This window comes from Dipodomys ordii, unplaced genomic scaffold (assembly GCF_000151885.1).
Source record: "Dipodomys ordii isolate 6190 unplaced genomic scaffold, Dord_2.0 Scaffold139, whole genome shotgun sequence".
NCBI classification, from domain to species: Eukaryota; Metazoa; Chordata; class Mammalia; order Rodentia; family Heteromyidae; genus Dipodomys; species Dipodomys ordii.
Genome location: NW_012267355.1, coordinates 1,305,449 through 1,324,380, shown reverse-complemented (window position 1 = coordinate 1,324,380; position 18,932 = coordinate 1,305,449). Strand labels below are relative to the sequence as shown.

Here is an 18,932-nt window from a genome sequence, read left to right as displayed (position 1 = left end):
TGTCAGTCTGAATGAATTCAATAATCATATTATTATCTAAGGCTGTAGAGTATCAGAAAAACAGAAAACTTAATACCCAATAAAACTGGTTTTAAATGTAAGGAAATGGAATTACCAACTGTCCTGGTTTTATTATTTCATATTGCATAATCTATGAAATTTTTACATTGTACACAATTCAAATAAGAATATTGTACAGTTCCAATATGAATAAATAAAATATGTCTTTTATAAACCTAATGTCAGAAAATTCTAAATCAAAATGTCCTGATTTATCATTTTCTCAAAATGTCTTTCCAACTGCATGCTGATGGCTCATGCCAGTAATCCTAGCTACTTATGAGGCTGAGATCTGTGAATCACAGTTTGAAGCCATCCCAGGCAGGAAAATCTGTGAGACTATTATCTCCAATTAACCAAGCAAATAAAATAAAAAAATCCAGAAATGGCACTGTGACCCAAGTGGTACAGCACTGGCTTTGAGCATCAAAGCTCAAAAATGGCACTCAGTTCCTGAGTTCAAACCCCAGAATCAGTACCTCCCCAAAAAAGTCTCTCCAGTAAATTTATTTGTAGTCATTAGGAATGGGACATAGGAGGATTTTACTCTACTATAATGTTTTCACATTGCACACATAAAGTAATGATAGTGAGAAAGAAATGTAATTAGACCCTTTTGGAAAACAGTACAGATATTACAGGCTATCCAATAAATTGAGTGTAACCTTAAATACAAATTGTCCTTAAGGAACAATGCTTTACTGTTAGGATATTACCAAATGTGTATTTGTGTGTACATGTGTTATATTTGTATGTATTTGTGTATATGTGTATATATGTATTTGTATGTATTTGTGTATATGTGTGCATGTGGGTTTGTAGTGGAGATTGAACTGAAAGCTATCACATGTTAAGTACATATTCTATCACTGCACTCCAGTTCTGGCCTTATTTCATATTTTAAAAGGATATTGTTTCAGAATACATGACATTTTCTCTTTGTAAATCAATGCAGGAAATGAATATATGGACATAGATAATCGATATTAAAAGTATTCAGTTTATGCTTTCATGATAGATTACCAAAAGTAGGTTTATCAACTATATCAATTCTTTTTTTTGTTCCTAATATCAGAGGCATCAATAACTTATTTGCTGGTTTTGTGTCAGAAATTACAAAGACATTGTAGTTGTTTGGAGACCTCTCTTTGGCTTTTGCAGCTTGCTCTTTTTGGAAGATTAAGAGGAAGTGATGAAATACAGTACATGCAACCATAGTAATACACAAATATATTCCTATATCTTCAACTATCTTGGGAGTGTCAATGAAATTCTCCTAATACATCTGCAATATACTTTTCATTTTAGAAGTACCTTAATGCAGAGAGAAACATTAATTTGTTATCAAAATAAAACTTTAGAATTACCTGATTATTCGATGACAAGAAGTATACTTCAAAATCAATGAGGTTGACATTGATCCACATGCATCATATTTATAAACTACTTTTTTGAATAAAGACTCCTTTGTACTAGAGATAATAAAACATTAAAAATCAATGAGACTGATAGGAATCCTAAAGAAAATAGCAAAAAATAGAGAAACAAAAGAAGAAAGTAAGAAGAGAAAAACAAAATTACAGGAAAAAAACCCAGAAAAATCGCAGATAGAATAAAATGACGATTCTTTTGTTTTTTTTCTTTTGTGGCAGTTCTGGGGCTTGAACTCCGGACCCATGCTCTGTCCTTGAGCTTTTATGCTCAAGGTTAATGCTCCACAGAACTCCATGTTTGGCTTTTTGGTGGTTAAATGTAGATTAAGAATCTTACCATCTTTGAACTGTAATCCTCAGATCTCAGCTTCCTGAGTAACTAGGTTGATAGGCTTGAAGCTAGGGCACCAAGCTGCTGATTTCTTATTTCCATCTTTTCCTCTGGGGGGCATAATGGTGTTTGTGAGACACGAGAAGAACTTATTACAAGTTGGAAAGTGAGGAACATAATGACTGAACCACCAAGTGATGGAGCAGGGAGGGTGGGAATAGAACATGAGTTGATAATGTTTTCAGTGGGAACAACAGGGGAGGGAACAACACAGTTATGACAACAACACAGAGGCCAAATGCACTGAGAATCTGCAGGTTCAATACACTCCCATAGCAGTTATGTTTGAATTAATATGTTTAAGTTAGATAACCACTCTTTGAAGAATGAACTACATTATCTGCCCCTCAGATAACTACATTTTGAAAGGTTATAAGTCCTTGATAACAGAAAGGTCAGATGTTCAATTAAATGGATTATTCTTGAGCTTGTGTCTAAAATATCACATTTTGTTATATGGAAGTTCAAATGAAGTTCAAATGACACCTTCTTTGCTCATTCTGAATACTTTATAACTTGCAGACCTCCAGGGTAATAGTGCACATAAGAACAGACATTTCCTCTCTCATGTTCATCAATGGCATTTCACTTACATTTTGCAAAATCTTTTGATAGAAATTAGGAATGAAGCTATTTTTAACAGGGAGTTAATCTAAAAATTATTGATATATCTTCATACACGAACAGTTAGGAAAAGAGACTAGATGGTGTGGCTGTAATACCTGCTACTTGGAAATCATTGATCAGGATTTTGTTTCAAGGGCAGCCATCTCAACAAATAAAAAATGCATGTGCCGGGGCTGGGAAGGTGGCTCAGTGGTAGAGTGCTTGTCTTGCATGCATGAGGCCCTGGGTTCGATTCCTCAGAACCACATAAGCAGAAAAAGCCAGAAGTGGCACTGTGGCTCAAGTGGTAGAGCACTAGCATTGAGCTGAAGAGCTGAGGGACAGTGCCCAGGCCCAGAGTTCAGGCCTCATGACTGACCAAAAAAAATGTATGTGTCACTATATAGACCAATGCCAATAATATGGTAAACATAAGTATATGAATCTAGGTCCAGGCCAACCTAATCATAATTGTACATATCCGTGAACTCACAATCTAGTAAAAACGAATGAACATTGTAGGGACTCCTAGAAAAAAGAGGTTTGAAAATTTTCAACATAAAGCATTGTTAAGAAGTAGGAAATATTCATTTCTTTCTTTGGATTAATAAATATATGATATTCATTGAATTTTCAGACTCTGAAATTTCAGACTCTGCCCCATAAACAGAATACCATTTATTGAGACTTGAATTGCACATAGTACATCAAGAATGCTGGTCTGCATTTGGGATATTTCCAAATATCCTATTTTATTTGCTGGCAGGGATAGGGAGCAAGTCTTGAACCCTGGGCCACACACATGGGCTAAACACATGTTCTTCCACTGTAGTCTATCTCCAGTCTTAACCCATTCTCATATCTTTAAACAACTGCCGTATTATTTAATTTTAAACATTAACATGGAGAATAAATAGAAATTTCTTCTATGAAGAGCAAGGCTGGAAATAGCTATATCAATATTATTAGTAGGACTCAGCTATCACAATACCATAACAGAATGTAGATGTCCAACTATTTCTATTCTGCATTTCTTGTTAGTTCTTGATGCCAATGCCATCAAGTTCTTTTTCTTGTTAATTTCAGAAATAATAAAGACATTATAATGATTAGAGGCTTCTTGTGGGGGGTTTTCAACAATTCAGGGTCCTAGTTGGGGGTACAGGATTAAGAGGAAATGATCAAATGCATGAAATATGTGAACTTAGTAAGAGGTTGTTACAAGGAACGCAAAACAGTTTGCAAAATTACAGGTGCTGATTCTTTACTTATTCCCATCATTTCCTCTAGGGAACTCAACAATCTTTCTGAGAAGTCCTGAGGGTAAGCTGAGGCCATGGGTCAATAAGGTTTTTAGTGGAACCAATAGTGAAGCCAATAGCACAGTTATGACAACACTACAGTGGCCAATTCTCTGAGAATCTCCAGGTTCAATACACTCACAGTCTACATAACATAGCAGTTATGTTGGCATTAATTTGTTTAATTAAGATAATGACTCTGTGAAGTTAGAACTATTTTTTAAACTTTACAGATAAATTTCAAAAGGTTAGATTCCAAATCCTTGATGGTAAAAGAACAAGTTTTAAATGATAGGTTGTCATTTTCTTAAAGTTGTGCATGAAATAGTATATATTATTAACATGGAAACTTGAAGCAAGGGTGAAGTTCAAATAATGTCTTCTACAACTTTCGTTCCTTTACAAAATCAACCCTATGTCACTCTCTGACTAATCAAACTTTGGTCATATTGTGATTCTTATATTCATTTACATCATTAGTCTCTTGTACTCCTTCCAAATCTTTCTCTCCTACTTGTTTTTTGCAAAACCTTTTCCATTAATGAAACCCTGATCTCTTATATGATGGCACTTTTTTTTTCCCTTTGCTCATGGGGCTTGAACTCTGGGCCTGGGCATTGTCCCTCAGCTCTTTAGCTCAAGGCTAATGCTCTACTACTTGAGCCACAGTGTCACTTCCAGTTTTCTGGTGGTTTATTGGAGATAAGAGTTTCACGGACTTTTCTGCCTGGGCTGGCTTTGAACTGCGATCCTCAGATCTCAACCTCCTGAGTAGCTAGGATTACAGGCATGAGCCACCAGCACCCGGCTATGATGGCACTTTTATACTACTTATATAAACTGGAACACTTTACTCAAAATTTTACCTCTGTATTCATGTTGTCTAATGAATACATAGTATTCACTTGATACCTTGTCAGCTACCTGGAATCCAGCTCTCTTGCTTTGAGTACCCAACCGCTGTGCATTGCTATTTTTGTTGTTGTTGTAAAGATACTGTGGAGAGGGGCTAGTTACATGAGTAAGTAATAAGTACATTTCCTATTGAGCATTGTTACCCACTTCTTTGTTTTTTCCCCTACCATCCACTTCCTCCTGACTTTCCAAACTCCTCCAGCCCCCAACCTAAGTTATAAAGCTTGATTCAACATAGCGTGTTGTACATTTCATTGTTACAATGGGTCAACCTGTATCCTTGTTTCCACATCTTGTTATTTCTCTTCCCCTCCCCCAATTAGAAAAATGTATATACAAGATGCAGGCACCAGAATCAAATACAGTGAAACAAGAGTTTTAGCATGGAGGAAGAACACAAAAAGAAACAAAAAAAATCACATAGTACATTTAAAACAAAAGTGACAAAGGAAAAAAAAGCCTCTTGTGTCCCTATCTTGGGGTTAATTTCATTTAGCATCATTTTATATGGTCATATGTACATAGCTTTTGACCTTTTCTGCTTGTCTGGTAAGATTATCCTAGACGTATACTAGTTATTGCAAATTAAGGAAACCATGGGACCTGTGTTGCTTTGGGTATGGCTTACTTAATATAATATTTTCCAAGTCTTTCCATTTCCTAACAAATGGGGGTGGTGCCATTATTTCTGATGGAGGCATAGAATTCTATTGCATATATACATTTTCTATACATTTCTATTGTATATATACATTTTCTTGATCATCTACTGAGGTGCATCTGAAGAGAGACTTGTATGAAGACAAAATAAGAATGGTGAATAAACACATGAAGAAATGCTCAAATTCTCTAGGCATAAAAGAAATGCAAATCAAAACAACATTGAGATACCACCTCATCCAAGTTACAATGGCTATAATCAAGAACTCTAATAACAACAGATGCTGAAGGGGATGTGGACAGAAGGGAACTTACTGCATTGTTGGTGGGAGCGTAAACTTGTTCAACCACTTTGGAAAGCAGTATGGAGGTTCCTCAAAAGACTTCACACAGAGTTCCCCTATAACCCAGCAATCCTACTTTTGGGCATTTGCCCAAATGATCACAAACAAGGCCATACTAAAGCTACCAGCACAACTATGTTTGTGCATTGTTTTACATGTAGTAATTGCTTAGGGATCACATATCTTCTATTCCCTGTCTGCAAGATCAACAGCTAAATAGTTTGTGTAGCATTCCTCAAATTATTAGACTTTGTTGAGAATTCCTTAATGTCACTGTTTCATGCTTAATATCATTTTTAATGAATCTCCATGCTAGTCCTCTATGTTCCCTAAACATAGCGTTTCCATGCTCTAAATGATAATGGCAGAGTCTCCCTTTTAATATTTGCTTCTCTCTTCCTTTTGCCTCTGTATTTAATTCTTTTTTTCCTATATCGAATCTCTCCCCAAAGGATATATCTCTCTTTTCTGTGTTAGTTAATTACTGCTAATTAACAACATGATGGTTTGACCATCATGTCAAAATTTTTGCAGTTTTTTATATTAAGCATTCACCTACTATTACCCAGTGACTGAACTCTGATAATTAGAATGGCCAAGAACTACTACAATCCTTCACATATTCTTGCAATTCAGTAATTGTCACAGAATTCCCAAATATCAAGTCCTCTCTGCTCAGTTATGTGAAGTTTTCCATATTACCTGATTTCTGGCACAGTATTCATATATTTAAAATATGAGGAACGGATTGAGTTACATCAGTGTGCTGTACAAAGTCCAGAATACAATTTGTATATTACAAATACTTATTAAGGCATCATGCTAATCATTTGCTAGGTTCTATGTGTGTTAGATATAAAGTATTCTTTTAAAGAATCTTATTCCACAATAGTGATCTTTTACATTCTTACTTACAATATATTTATAATAAAATTGAAATGCATTTTAATATTGTAATTTAAGCTGTATAGCTGCAGAGGAGTTTTTAAGAATGCCAGCTGCTCATGTCTGTAGTCCTAGCTACTCAGGAGGCTGAGATTTGCAGAATATGGTTTGAAGACAGCTTGGGTAGGAAGGTCTTTCAGACTAATCTCCAATTAGCCACCAAAAACCTGGAAGTGGAGCTGTAGTTCAAGTGGTGAAGCATTTAGTTTTGAGTATAAAAGCTTAGGGACAGCTCATAGGGTCTTAGTTCAAGTTCCAAGACTGGTCAACAAGAAGTCTTTGAATACAAGGGTAGGCTTTATAAAGAAGTAGCTATCATTGCAAGTGTATCGTCGATGAAGATGAAGGTATTGTAGGAGAAAGAATAGCATTTGGGATCCCAACTTGCAATATGAAATTGTGTGTACATTTCTAATGTTAACATGCATAGTGTTCATATGATTGACTGGAAGAAGGGCCAAAGGGGAGCTATGTGATAGGTGGGTGAAGAATTGAAGCCTACAGCACACTTGATGCCTTCCCCCACAGCTGGCCCTTCCCCATTTCCCCTCATCTTAATAAATACCTTTAGTGTGATATTTCTTCTTTTCACAATCCTCAACTCTCATCTTTCTGTGAATAGATTGTCTCTAAAAAGCCTGTCATAAAAGCATATTTTGAAGCTTATTGTGTCTGCTTTAGTCTTAGGTCCACATATGTTTTCTGGACCATTTTCAATCTTCTTACTGATCTCTCTTTCTCTATTCTCACTCTCCTGCAATCTGGCCTCTTAACAGAGGCAAGATTGCTTTTCCCTAAACAATAGTTCCACAAAAAATGTACTCATTACCTTACTCATGTAACTGTAACCATTCTATACAGCATCTTTAAAATAAAATAAAGTTTAGGCTTCATCTTTCCTTCCTATACACCCAGGGATTTTTTTTTTTTTTGCTCTTCTCTCAGGACCTCTATTGTCTGGCATATCGACTAAACTCACCATATTTTATCTTCCATTTGACACATAGATATTTTCACTGCTGTCTTTTTAATGTTTCTTGAGTATTAAGGTTTTATGCATTCATGGTCAATTACAATATTTATAGTGATTTTTCCCTGTTCTTCAAACAACTTGCTCCTTTATTTCTCAACTCATAATCCAGGCCATTTAAACTGATTCACATAGCCTGCTAGTGAAGCCACTATTTTATTAATCTGTTCATTCATACTTCAAAATTAATCTTAGTGTCAACTGAAATTATTTTGTGTTCAACCACAGTGTTTGGCCAAAACAAAATTGTCATCTCAAATAGTAAATTGAAAAGCATTTTTTTCTTCTAATTGAAAAAATAATTATCTTTTATAGGTTTTTACTAATATTAAGGAGAAAAATAATATGAAAGTTTGATTTAGTGTTATATGTGATATAAAATAACAGAGGAGAAAAATATGAGTACTGTGAAAATTTCTAACATTTTACCCAAAAACTAAAGCCATGATTTTGTAGAGGGGGAAATTAGAGACTGTTAATTAAATTCATGTATGTTTAAATAATAAATTTGACTTTTTTTTGTTAGTTGTGGGCCTGAACTCTGGGCCTGGGAGCTGTCCCTCAACTCTTCAGTTCAAGGCTAGTGCTGTACCACTTGAGTCACAATGCCATTTCCATCTTTCTCTGTTTATGTGGTGCTGAGGAATTGAACCCAGAGTTTCATGTATACAAGGCAAGCACTCTACCGCTAAGACACCTTCCCAGCCCCTAAACTTTATTTTTTTATCTTAAATATTAATTACACTTTTAATTCAAAATTATAATTGTCAATCAATTAATTTAATTGTCATTCAATAGCAATCTGGTCTAAAAAATAAATAATAGTAAAATAACCATTATCCATAAACATTAAAGGAAAAGTGTTTTTGTAGGTTAATATTTCTTCAGTAAAGAGAAATATTATACCTTTCAAGGCCACAAAGATTGTATGCCTGCGAGATTTTATGAATGTTCTCCACCTGTTGGTAATGCTATGACAGATAATCTTTTTCAGATTATGAATAAGCACTTTGTACTCTACATATGTACTTTTGTTAATATTTACTCTGTAAACAGTGGCCTGTTTGCAGGAATATAAATAGTTGCTTAGAAAGCACCCTAACTGCTCCACAGCAAAATGAAGTTCCTTCTGTTGCTTTCAGCCATTGGGCTCTGCTGGGCTCAGTATAACCCAAATGTTCAACAGGGACGGACAGCGATGGTCCACCTATTTGAGTGGCGCTGGGTTGACATTGCTAAGGAATGTGAGAGGTACTTAGCTCCTAAGGGCTTTGCAGGGGTGCAGGTGAGTGCTGTGCATAGTGGATGTTGCAAGCTTTATTCTGTTTATAGAAGTTGGTACTCTACCCACTTTTAGTGAGCTAGATCACCATGTTACTTTACTTGTGAGTAAGTACTCTAAGAGAATTTTCTGAGGAAGAAAACATTCAGTCTTTTCCTTAATTTAATATTTTGTTTTAAGACATGAACAGGGCATGTTTAATATGCAATGTGCATTTCTAAGTTCTTAGAGAGTAGGGACCTACATATATGGGGATTCAGAAAGGATTTCAGATTATCAGGTAAATTCTAGAGCATCAAATGCTATAAAAGAAGCCATAATCAGGATTTGTTAATGTTGTTTTAATTATAGGTCTCCCCACCAAATGAAAACATTGTAGTCAACAGCCCTTTTAGACCATGGTGGGAAAGATACCAACCCATCAGCTACAAAATCTGCACAAGATCTGGAAACGAAGATGAATTCAGAGACATGGTGAAAAGGTGTAACAATGTTGGAGTAAGTGGATTTGAGATTTCTTCAGAACTCTGATGGAGGAAAGGTTTTATCTACTCTTTGTACATTATTTTTCTATTTATTTGTTTTTTTCAATTTAATCATATTTTATAACTGAAAATGAATGATTTCCTTCTGTGCTTTTATCTACTAAAGGGAGAGCAATTTAATTTAAAGTTGACTTCAATTAAAATTGATCATTGTGTTTGAGCCCTTTAGATACATCCATTTTCTTATATTCTGTGGTGGATTTAGCCAATCTAGTTACAATCATTGTTGTCAGTTTAATGTGGTTGTGGGTCCAAATATAATTCCCAGGTTTCCTTCCTTATATTGCTATAATGGTAAATAATTATTTGCCCTCCAATGAGGATCGTGAGAAGGGACTTATTGACCTCTCTACAGCTGATAAAATAAGACGCTTAGCGCTTCTATCTGCTTTTTACATGATGATGTTCAACAATCATGGGTCTTTCTGTCAGTAGCGATAGTTGCCTGCCCCTAAATAGCACTTTTCCTTTCCTTATAGTTGTGGTACCTCTGACTTTTCTCTGTCCATCAGTGATGCAGGTATCTGACTAACTAGCTAGAATGGTTGTAGGACTTCATTTCACATTACTTCTGTCTCTTTGGAATAAGCAAAGAATATTTTGGAGGATTATTGACATTCTGCTTGATTTGATTCTAGAAAGCCTTAGCTTTATGCCTCAAGTGAAGCTGAAATCTCTTTGTTTCAGGTCCGTATTTATGTGGATGCTGTAATTAATCACATGTGTGGTTCAGGGGGCGGTTCAGGAACAAGCAGCACTTGTGGAAGCTACTACAACGCTAAGAACAGAGATTTTCCTGCAGTTCCATACTCTGGCTGGGATTTCAATGATGGGAAATGTAAATCTCATGATGGGGGGATTAATAACTATGGCAATGCTGAGGAAGTAAGTCTGCTGATTTTTTTTAATAATCATAGTAAATAACTCTGTAGGTCTTGAGTAACGCAGGTTTAATTGATTGAATATTATTTGGAACGCTATATATCATTTGGCAATTATGCTAGCAGAATGCATGGTATCCAACTAAGAGTTGCTATGAATATTCACAAGCTTCTTACATGTTCTCGGATTTAATGGGACAGCGTTTGCTATCCTGCACCACACACAAACACTTGCATGCATGTATGTATGCATGCTCCCACATGGATTCAAATATATGCAAAGAAGAAACTTACCTGTGATAGAATGTCATTATAGCTAATGCACCTTATAAAATCATGATGGAAGGACCAGTAAGTGAATACTGTTGAATAAGTGAAGGAATAAATAATGAAATCAGTTCTTGTGGGAGAGATGATGTTTTATTGAAACCTGCACCATTTTTACTCCAGGTCAGAAATTGCAATCTGGTTGGTCTTCTTGATCTTGCACTTGAGAAAGATTACGTTCGGACCAAGATTGCAGACTACATGAACCATCTCATTGGCATTGGAGTAGCAGGGTTCAGGCTGGATGCGGCAAAGCACATGTGGCCTGGAGACATCAAGGCGGTTTTGAACAAGCTGAATAATCTGAACACCCAGTGGTTCCCTGCAGGGAGCAGGCCTTTTATTTACCAAGAGGTACAGCAATCTATACATCTTCATAAACATCCATGTCAGAAAAGTAGTAACAGACATACATAAATATGCTTTGTGGGGGGGGCTAATGTTTGAATCTCTGTGTAAAGCAACAATTCTTTCATTGTCTTTTATTACTAGAAAGCACATAAATTCCTTCTATTGGTCTTGTTTGTGGAACTACAATCTTTACTCTTTCAATTCCAAATCTCCAGATAATATGAAGGAAGCCTGAAAAACCATACAGCTGTATGAGCTTCAAGTCAGTTATAGTTTGGATTTGGCTAACGCACTATTAGCTATAAAGTTGTTCCTCAAAGCGTTCACCATTCCGTGGAAGAATTCTTCCATTTGCAAACTCCTTCCCGGGTGGCTTTGGAGCATGAAGATATTGAACAATTATGAACCATTAAGAACTGTTATTGACTTGACCATAACTGTAATTCTCATAATGTCATCTATTATTGTTATGATGCATATACAAGATCCAGTGAGATCAACATCAGTCACCAGGTCGCCATTTCTTTAGGTTTCTTTTAATGTTGTACCAGACAGTAGATGAGAAATTAAGAAATAGATATCAAGAAAAGCATTTTTACTAGATCACTGATATACTAAGTTCAATTTTTAGTGACATACTTTTTTTATACATTTAATATTTTAACGTCTGCTAAGAAAACCAGTTTTGCTCTCAATTCCTTATGTTTTCTCTAGGTCATTGACCTGGGAGGGGAGGCCATTTCGAGCAGTGAGTACTTTGGAAATGGCCGTGTGACAGAATTCAAATTTGGCGCCAAGCTGGGCACAGTGATCCGCAAGTGGAATGGAGAGAAGATGTCTTACTTAAAGTAAGCATAATTTCATTCGTCATAGGAGTTATTTTACAGCTTTGTTTGTCATCTTATTCCAGCGCTTGGTGTCATCTTTGAGAATTCCTATTTAGACAATTACATAGATTGATAACAATGTTATTGTTCATTGGCCCTCAGCTAACCCCTATTTCATTACTATGTCAATCACAACGAAATAGTTTTGAAGACAAAAATAGTGCCTTAAATATTTTTATCTCCATATGATGGAAGTTTTCCAAATTTCATTCTGTGCTCATATTTTCTGTTTTAGAGTTCATGTTTTTAAATTTACAAAATTTTCTTTAGATAGTTGAACAAAGTAGTTTCAGTTCAAGTTGTCAGTTTATGAAGAGAATGTAGACTGGTCTCTTTTGTATCTCTCCCAATCCACTGTGTAGTCCTTTAAAACAAGATATTGTTAATAACCCTGTAGTACAGTTAACCACCATAATGTACTAAAATGGTACTTAAATCTATTCATTAGTGAATTAATTTGATATAATAAAATCTTATTTTATATTATCTATTATTTAGGTATTACACATTGTGTGATATATTTTTGATTCTTCTAGAATTTGTCTCATTTTTAATGTAATCACACAATATGAATTCTATTCTATTGATAAAATATTCATACACATAACCATTCATACAACCATTCATAAAGGCATGGAATATGAGTATATATTATTTCAGGTTCACACACAACTACACACACACACACACACACACACACACACACGGATATCCACTGTCAATCATCTTGTAACCATTTGATTAAGAACTATTGCTGACATTCAGATTCCTGCAAGTATTTTAATGGAACATATATATGTATATTATTCCATTTTAAATAGGAACTGGGGAGAAGGCTGGGGCATGATGCCCTCTGACAAAGCCCTGGTCTTTGTGGACAACCACGACAATCAGCGAGGGCACGGAGCTGGAGGAGCATCCATCCTTACATTCTGGGATGCCAGGTAGGAAATGATGTTCTCCACTGTTATGAACCTGCCTTTAGACATGATTGTGTGCATCCTCCTACCTTCCAATAAACATCATGCTGTAACTTTCAGACTGTACAAAATGGCTGTTGGATTCATGCTTGCTCATCCTTATGGCTTTACGCGAGTAATGTCCAGCTATCGTTGGGACAGAAACTTTCAGAATGGAAAAGTAAGTTTTAGAGTTATGAACACATCTTTCTCTGACCTCCATGTGCGGTGACTATATGTGCATTGATCAAGTGTCTAGTTAAATGTAAACAGAATGGTAAGCATTTATTTAATAATGTAAAAATAAATTTTAACTTCCTTTATTGTCATGGAAGGAAAAAGCTAATAATTTCCAAGTGATATTAGTTTGGGAAATATATTCAAACCATTATCACATACATTTAATTTATTTTTCAAAGAACAAAATAAAGTCTCTCTTTACAGATGAAGTCACTAAGATACACAGATCTAGCTAAAAAATGAACTTGGTTTGAATCATGTGCATGAATTCTAGTAATCCAAATTGTAATTCTCTTCTCATTTCTGTGACATTAATCTATTTATAGCTGTAATAGGAAACAAGTATTTGGAAGGAAATTTTGAGGACAAAACTTATTACTAATTTGGAAAACTGTCCTCACAGAACAAGAATTCATAAAGATGATACTCATTAAAGAAATATAAACAGACTAGAATATTTGAATTCTAACTAAAGACACAGCAGGGACATATATAGCAAATGTGTCTGGGTTTGGAATAGTGGAAAGGAAGAGCCTAGCTTGCACATGCCTATTTTAATGGCAATTTTGTGTTTTCTAATTAAGGATGTCAATGACTGGATTGGGCCTCCCAACAATAATGGAGCTACTAAAGAAGTCACTATTAACCCTGACACCACCTGTGGCAATGGCTGGGTCTGTGAACATCGCTGGCGTCAAATCAGGTTGGGAATGTTTATTTACCTAGTGACACTCCTGGACAGAGACCTTCCCTAATCCAATGCTTGATTTCATCTCCTGAAGTTGAAAGATGCATCATTTCATGTGATCTTGTACTTGTAGGAACATGGTTGCCTTTCGAAATGTTGTGGATGGCCAGGTTTTTACCAACTGGTGGGATAATGGAAGCAACCAAGTAGCTTTTGGAAGAGGAAACAGAGGATTCATTGTCTTTAACAATGATGACTGGTAAGTAGCTACCAATAAGAAGTCATCTTTACGTTTTTTTTCCCTAATTTTTGTGTGTATATATAGTGACATAGGGTGTTCACATTGGTACTTCCATTCATACATAATAAAAGGGATAACATTATCTACCACTAGCTTTTTTTTTGGATAGGAGAATGAAATTAAATTTAGAAGTGCCACTTTATATTTCCAAGTATGTCCATCTGCATAGAAAAACTCAATTGTTTATTCTTCTAGTTCAAATTGTTACTGGCATCCTAGAAATACATTTTCTTTATGTTTTGAATAGTTATGGCAAATTCAAAACTTAATCCTTGTTTTTGTAGAAGAAATAAAGCAAATTTAAAATTAAAACTCAATATATAGTTAAACTATATAATTTTTATATACTATTATGTAATAGTGGTTGTTCCCTTTGAATGTTTCCACTCAATCTCTTCCACTTTCTTCTTTATACTAAAGAGCTAGCATCTCCTTACCTATCAACACAGATGATCGATCTTTACAGGTCACAGTTGCTACATCTGTAGTACAAACATTGACCTCATAAATCTTATATCCATTACATAGCTCTCTGTGTTTTGGTTTTCTATCAATTGATTCTTCATCAGCTTGGAGTGCTTCATCCCAAATTAAACTGTCTATTTGTTTTAGAGATAATTTGTTCTTGTGCATTTCTCCATGCTGAATTTAAGTTAAATATTAAACTTTATTTTTCAGGTCATTGTCAACAACTTTGCAAACTGGCCTTCCTGCTGGGACGTATTGTGATGTCATTTCTGGAGATAAAGTCGATGGCGGTTGCACCGGAATCAGAATCTCTGTTGGCAATGATGGCAGAGCTCACTTTTCCATCAGCAACTCTGCTGAGGACCCATTTATTGCCATTCATGCGGAATCTAAATTATAAAAAGAAATTAAATAAAAGCAGCAATCAAGTGTTTATTCTTGTATTTCATTTTTTAACATTCTCTTAATATTGTGAAATTTTAAGTAAACAACTGGAAAGAAGGTTTAGAAGAAAAGGATTTATTCAGTTATAGTTAATATGGCCAAGCCACTATTTTATATTTGGCAAGATCCAGTTTTATGTACTTGCCAAAAGATTTGTCAGAGTGGCAAAACAAGCATAAACTTAACTTAGTATGAAGCCCTGGGAAATTACAGTGCCTAAGAAAGGCTTGATAGCTGACTAGAAATGTAGGATGTCCAGAAAAGACTTATGGAAAGTAGATGTTGACAGAGATTTGAACAAAGTAGTGAGAACACTATCCTCCTGCCTCAAATAGAAAGAGAGATTGTCAGCCAGAAAATGTGTCTATGCCTACATTCCATATCAAGGAAATATTACATGCTGAATCTAACCGAATGAAGGTCTTGTGGTAAATGTTTTTCTTGACTTAACAGTATAATTACTTAAAAGAGCAGATAATATATTATGAATAATTGAAAAATAACATGAATCACATTAGAGATTGGTATCTGAAAGAGAACATTCTCATTGGTGTATTTAACAAACAAATACGGTGATGATGATGATGATGATGATGATGATGATGATAACATAACAGAGCCATTTCTGTCTATAAAACCATGTCAGGAAAACATGAACCACTGAGAATCTGAGCAGAAACTTGGGTTAGAGTTTTATCTACATTTTCAGAATCATGCCATTGGCATGTTTAGAAGGAAGTCTGCAATTCCATTTTTCCTATATGGAAGGAAGCTAGATCACACTTACCCACTTGACTTTTACAGAGGCTCCTCTAGAAGCTGATGTCTCTCTTGGCTATGAACAAGTACTTCAGGTGTCTGGTATCAGGTGGGAGGGGTTGAAGAACACACCTCACACATGAGAGTCTGTAGTTCCTCATGTAGATCAGAGATGGTGCTCTAAACCATGACTTTAAGGTGCACTAGTTACCCTGCAGTATGACAGGCACACTGGGAAACTTATGAATAAAAAACAGCAAGTTTCCTCAAATAAAACATTACATGCAAAACCCAGAAAGGACAGGTCTACAGAAACTCTACTCAGCATAGAGAAAATATTTTTGAATGAAATTAGACTGTAAAGGATGGCAGAGTTTGTCATTTCCTTGAGGAAACAAATGCATCAAAGAATAGAAAAAATAGGGAGAGAGAAAAAGAGAGAGACCAAGAGAGAAAGAAATAGGTGACCAATACACAAAGTAATTGGACATAAAGTTTCAATTACTTCAGATTTTTAACATGAAACTATAGAGATGTAAAGTAGTTCTGGTGCTGGTGGCTTACATATTAATCTTAGCTACTTAGGAGGCTATGGTGTGAACATTATGACTCCACACCGGGTTGGACAGGAGAGTTCATAGGAAAGACTCTTATCTCAAAGTAACCACCAAAAGCCAGAAGTAGCTCAATAGGAGAGCACCAGCCTTGTGTGATAAAACTCAAAGCCAATGCTCAGGCCCTGAGTTCAAGCCCCAATTATGGCAAGAAAGAAAGAAAGAAGAGAGAGAGAGAGAAACAGACAGACAGACAGAGACAGAGAAAGCGGGAGGGAGGGAGGAAGGAAGGAAAGGAAGGAAGGAAGGAAGCAAGGGAGGGAGGGAGGGAGGAATAGCTAAGAAAGGAAAAGCTAAGAAAGGAAAAGCTAAGAAAGGAAAAGCTAAGAAAGGAATAGCTAAAATATTTAAATTACTCTCTGAAAGGTTCACAGTAATTTAAAAGAGAGCACAATTGATACATGATACATGCCTGACATAAGCATATAAACTAAGAGTAAAAGCTCTAAATAAGAAAATAAAACGATGTCACTGAGCAACTCAATTTCTTTAGAGGGCTCCAGCATCATGCCTGACAAGAGAGACTATAGAAATATCAAACATGAAGAACTATCTTTTATAGATATTTAGTCATGTCAAAAAAAGAAGAAAAAAAGTATCCAATCATATATAATGAAGAAAATGAACATATATATTGATAACTTCTCAGGAGAATGGATGAAGGAAAGTGTCAGATAATCTATATAAACAAATTAGTGACAATTGAAAACTTTCAATATATGTGGACAGAAATAAAAATTCATATTACTAAAATTCAAAGATTTGTAACCAATTTAATATAAAGACACATTATTATCAAACTGTCCACAGTAAAAACACTGGAAAGATCTGCCTTTAGAAAAAGGAGCTATCTCTCAAATTAGAGTGAATGAGAAGACATTACCAATTACGATAAAGAAAAAAAATATTGATACATCTATGTTGTCATGAAAAATTAAAAACGAAAACCACAATAAGATAATTTCAGTCACAGTGGAATAACAGATTTAAACTGCAAATGATGCAAATGACAAGTGTTAGCAGTAACACCCAGCAGCTCGTTTAGAATAGTACAGGAATTTTTTTTATTTAAAAAGCTGATTTATTAGTGATATATTTTGATAGCTATACATTTCTTTAGTTCTCCTCTAAGATATTTTCACTGCCTAAATAATTCTGGCTTTTTCTTTCAATACTGCAATTCTGCCATTCCTCTGTGTCTTGACCTGCAGCATTTCTAATGAATCTGCTAAAATTCTAATTTTTGTTCTTATACGTGACAATTTCTTTCTTTTTTGGTAGGCTTCAAGATCCTCTCTGTCTTTTTTTTGTCGGTTGGAGGGCTTTAACCGTGGGCTTGGGCACTGTCCCTGCGCTCTTCAGCTCTAGGCCAGTGATCTACCGTTTGAGCGCCACTTCTGGTTTTCTGTGGTTTATTGAAGACAAGAGTCTCACAGACTTTCCTGCCTGGGCTGGGTTATGGTACAGGAATTATTATATGGCACTTTTTCTCTTGTAAAATGAGTTTGGCATCTTAATAAGCTTATATACTTACAATAAAACCCCAAAATTATCAGGACTGTTAAAAAAGTATCAAGAGTGTTACTTGTTCATTTTTCCTGGAGTCTTTATTCACCATAGCCCAAAATAAAATGAGAACAACTGAAATTTGTCCCCACATGACTGAATAAACAGATTATGGGATGTTCCTAATTTGAAAGCTACACATCCAAGTAAAGGACGGAAGTACTAGAATAATTTACACACATTCTAATGATTACATTTTAAGGTCCTAACCGGTTCCTGCTCTTGAATAGCTGAATCAATCAAACATCAAACCACCACATTTATAGAAGTCAACTCTGCCCACTCTAGGTACATCCTAACTGCCCAGGTCCACATACAATACACCCCTATTTGTCTAAAGCCAGTGAAATCATTGTAACTGGTCAATCCTAACCTCTTCATCTCCCATCACCCATTTCTTCCCGTCAAGCCCAATGGAGGCCTTTGATCACATCTCCCTACCTCCTACCCTTGCTCTGTCCTATGGTTGATTCTAATACTTCCCTGAGGAGTCTTGCATGGTATTTAATTTCTTACTAAGAGCTGAGAGTAGAATAAAATGTAAAATACCAATCCACTGGGGGTTGACTTGATCCACATCTGGCACTTTTATGCTTCATTCAAGCTAATATTTTAAAACATATGTTTAGAAAATACTGAGGTACACAGAAGATTATACTTGTTTTAAGTTTGTATGGATATTTCCATGTGCTAACAAGATTTTTGTGCCTTAAAATGACAGAGAATCATTCTATTTCCTTCCAAGATGCTGAAAACCAAAATCAGTATTGTAGATCCAAAATGATAGTATTATCAGGTTTATATCCTTTGAAGAGGCTGTGAGGCAAATTAGAAAACTGGTCTGCTAGCTTTATAGTTGCTAAATGTTTTGAGTAAAGAAGCATCACCAATTTCTGCTTGCCTCTTCTGTTTTTAGTATGTGTCAACTCTCCCTC

General features: G+C 35.4%; 1 protein-coding gene across 1 annotated transcript; it reads left to right on the top strand.

The window, feature by feature from the left end:
- The first annotated feature begins 8,795 nt into the window (after positions 1-8,795).
- On the top strand, positions 8,796-15,047 carry LOC105997109 (pancreatic alpha-amylase-like). The gene is made up of 10 exons (XM_013031414.1): positions 8,796-8,970; positions 9,319-9,465; positions 10,200-10,397; positions 10,844-11,074; positions 11,786-11,919; positions 12,780-12,902; positions 12,999-13,098; positions 13,742-13,860; positions 13,979-14,104; positions 14,825-15,047. Exons 1-10 carry the CDS (start codon positions 8,803-8,805, stop codon positions 15,012-15,014), a joined length of 1,536 nt encoding a protein of 511 aa, XP_012886868.1. The 5' UTR covers positions 8,796-8,802; the 3' UTR covers positions 15,015-15,047.
- Positions 15,048-18,932: the final 3,885 nt, after the last annotated feature.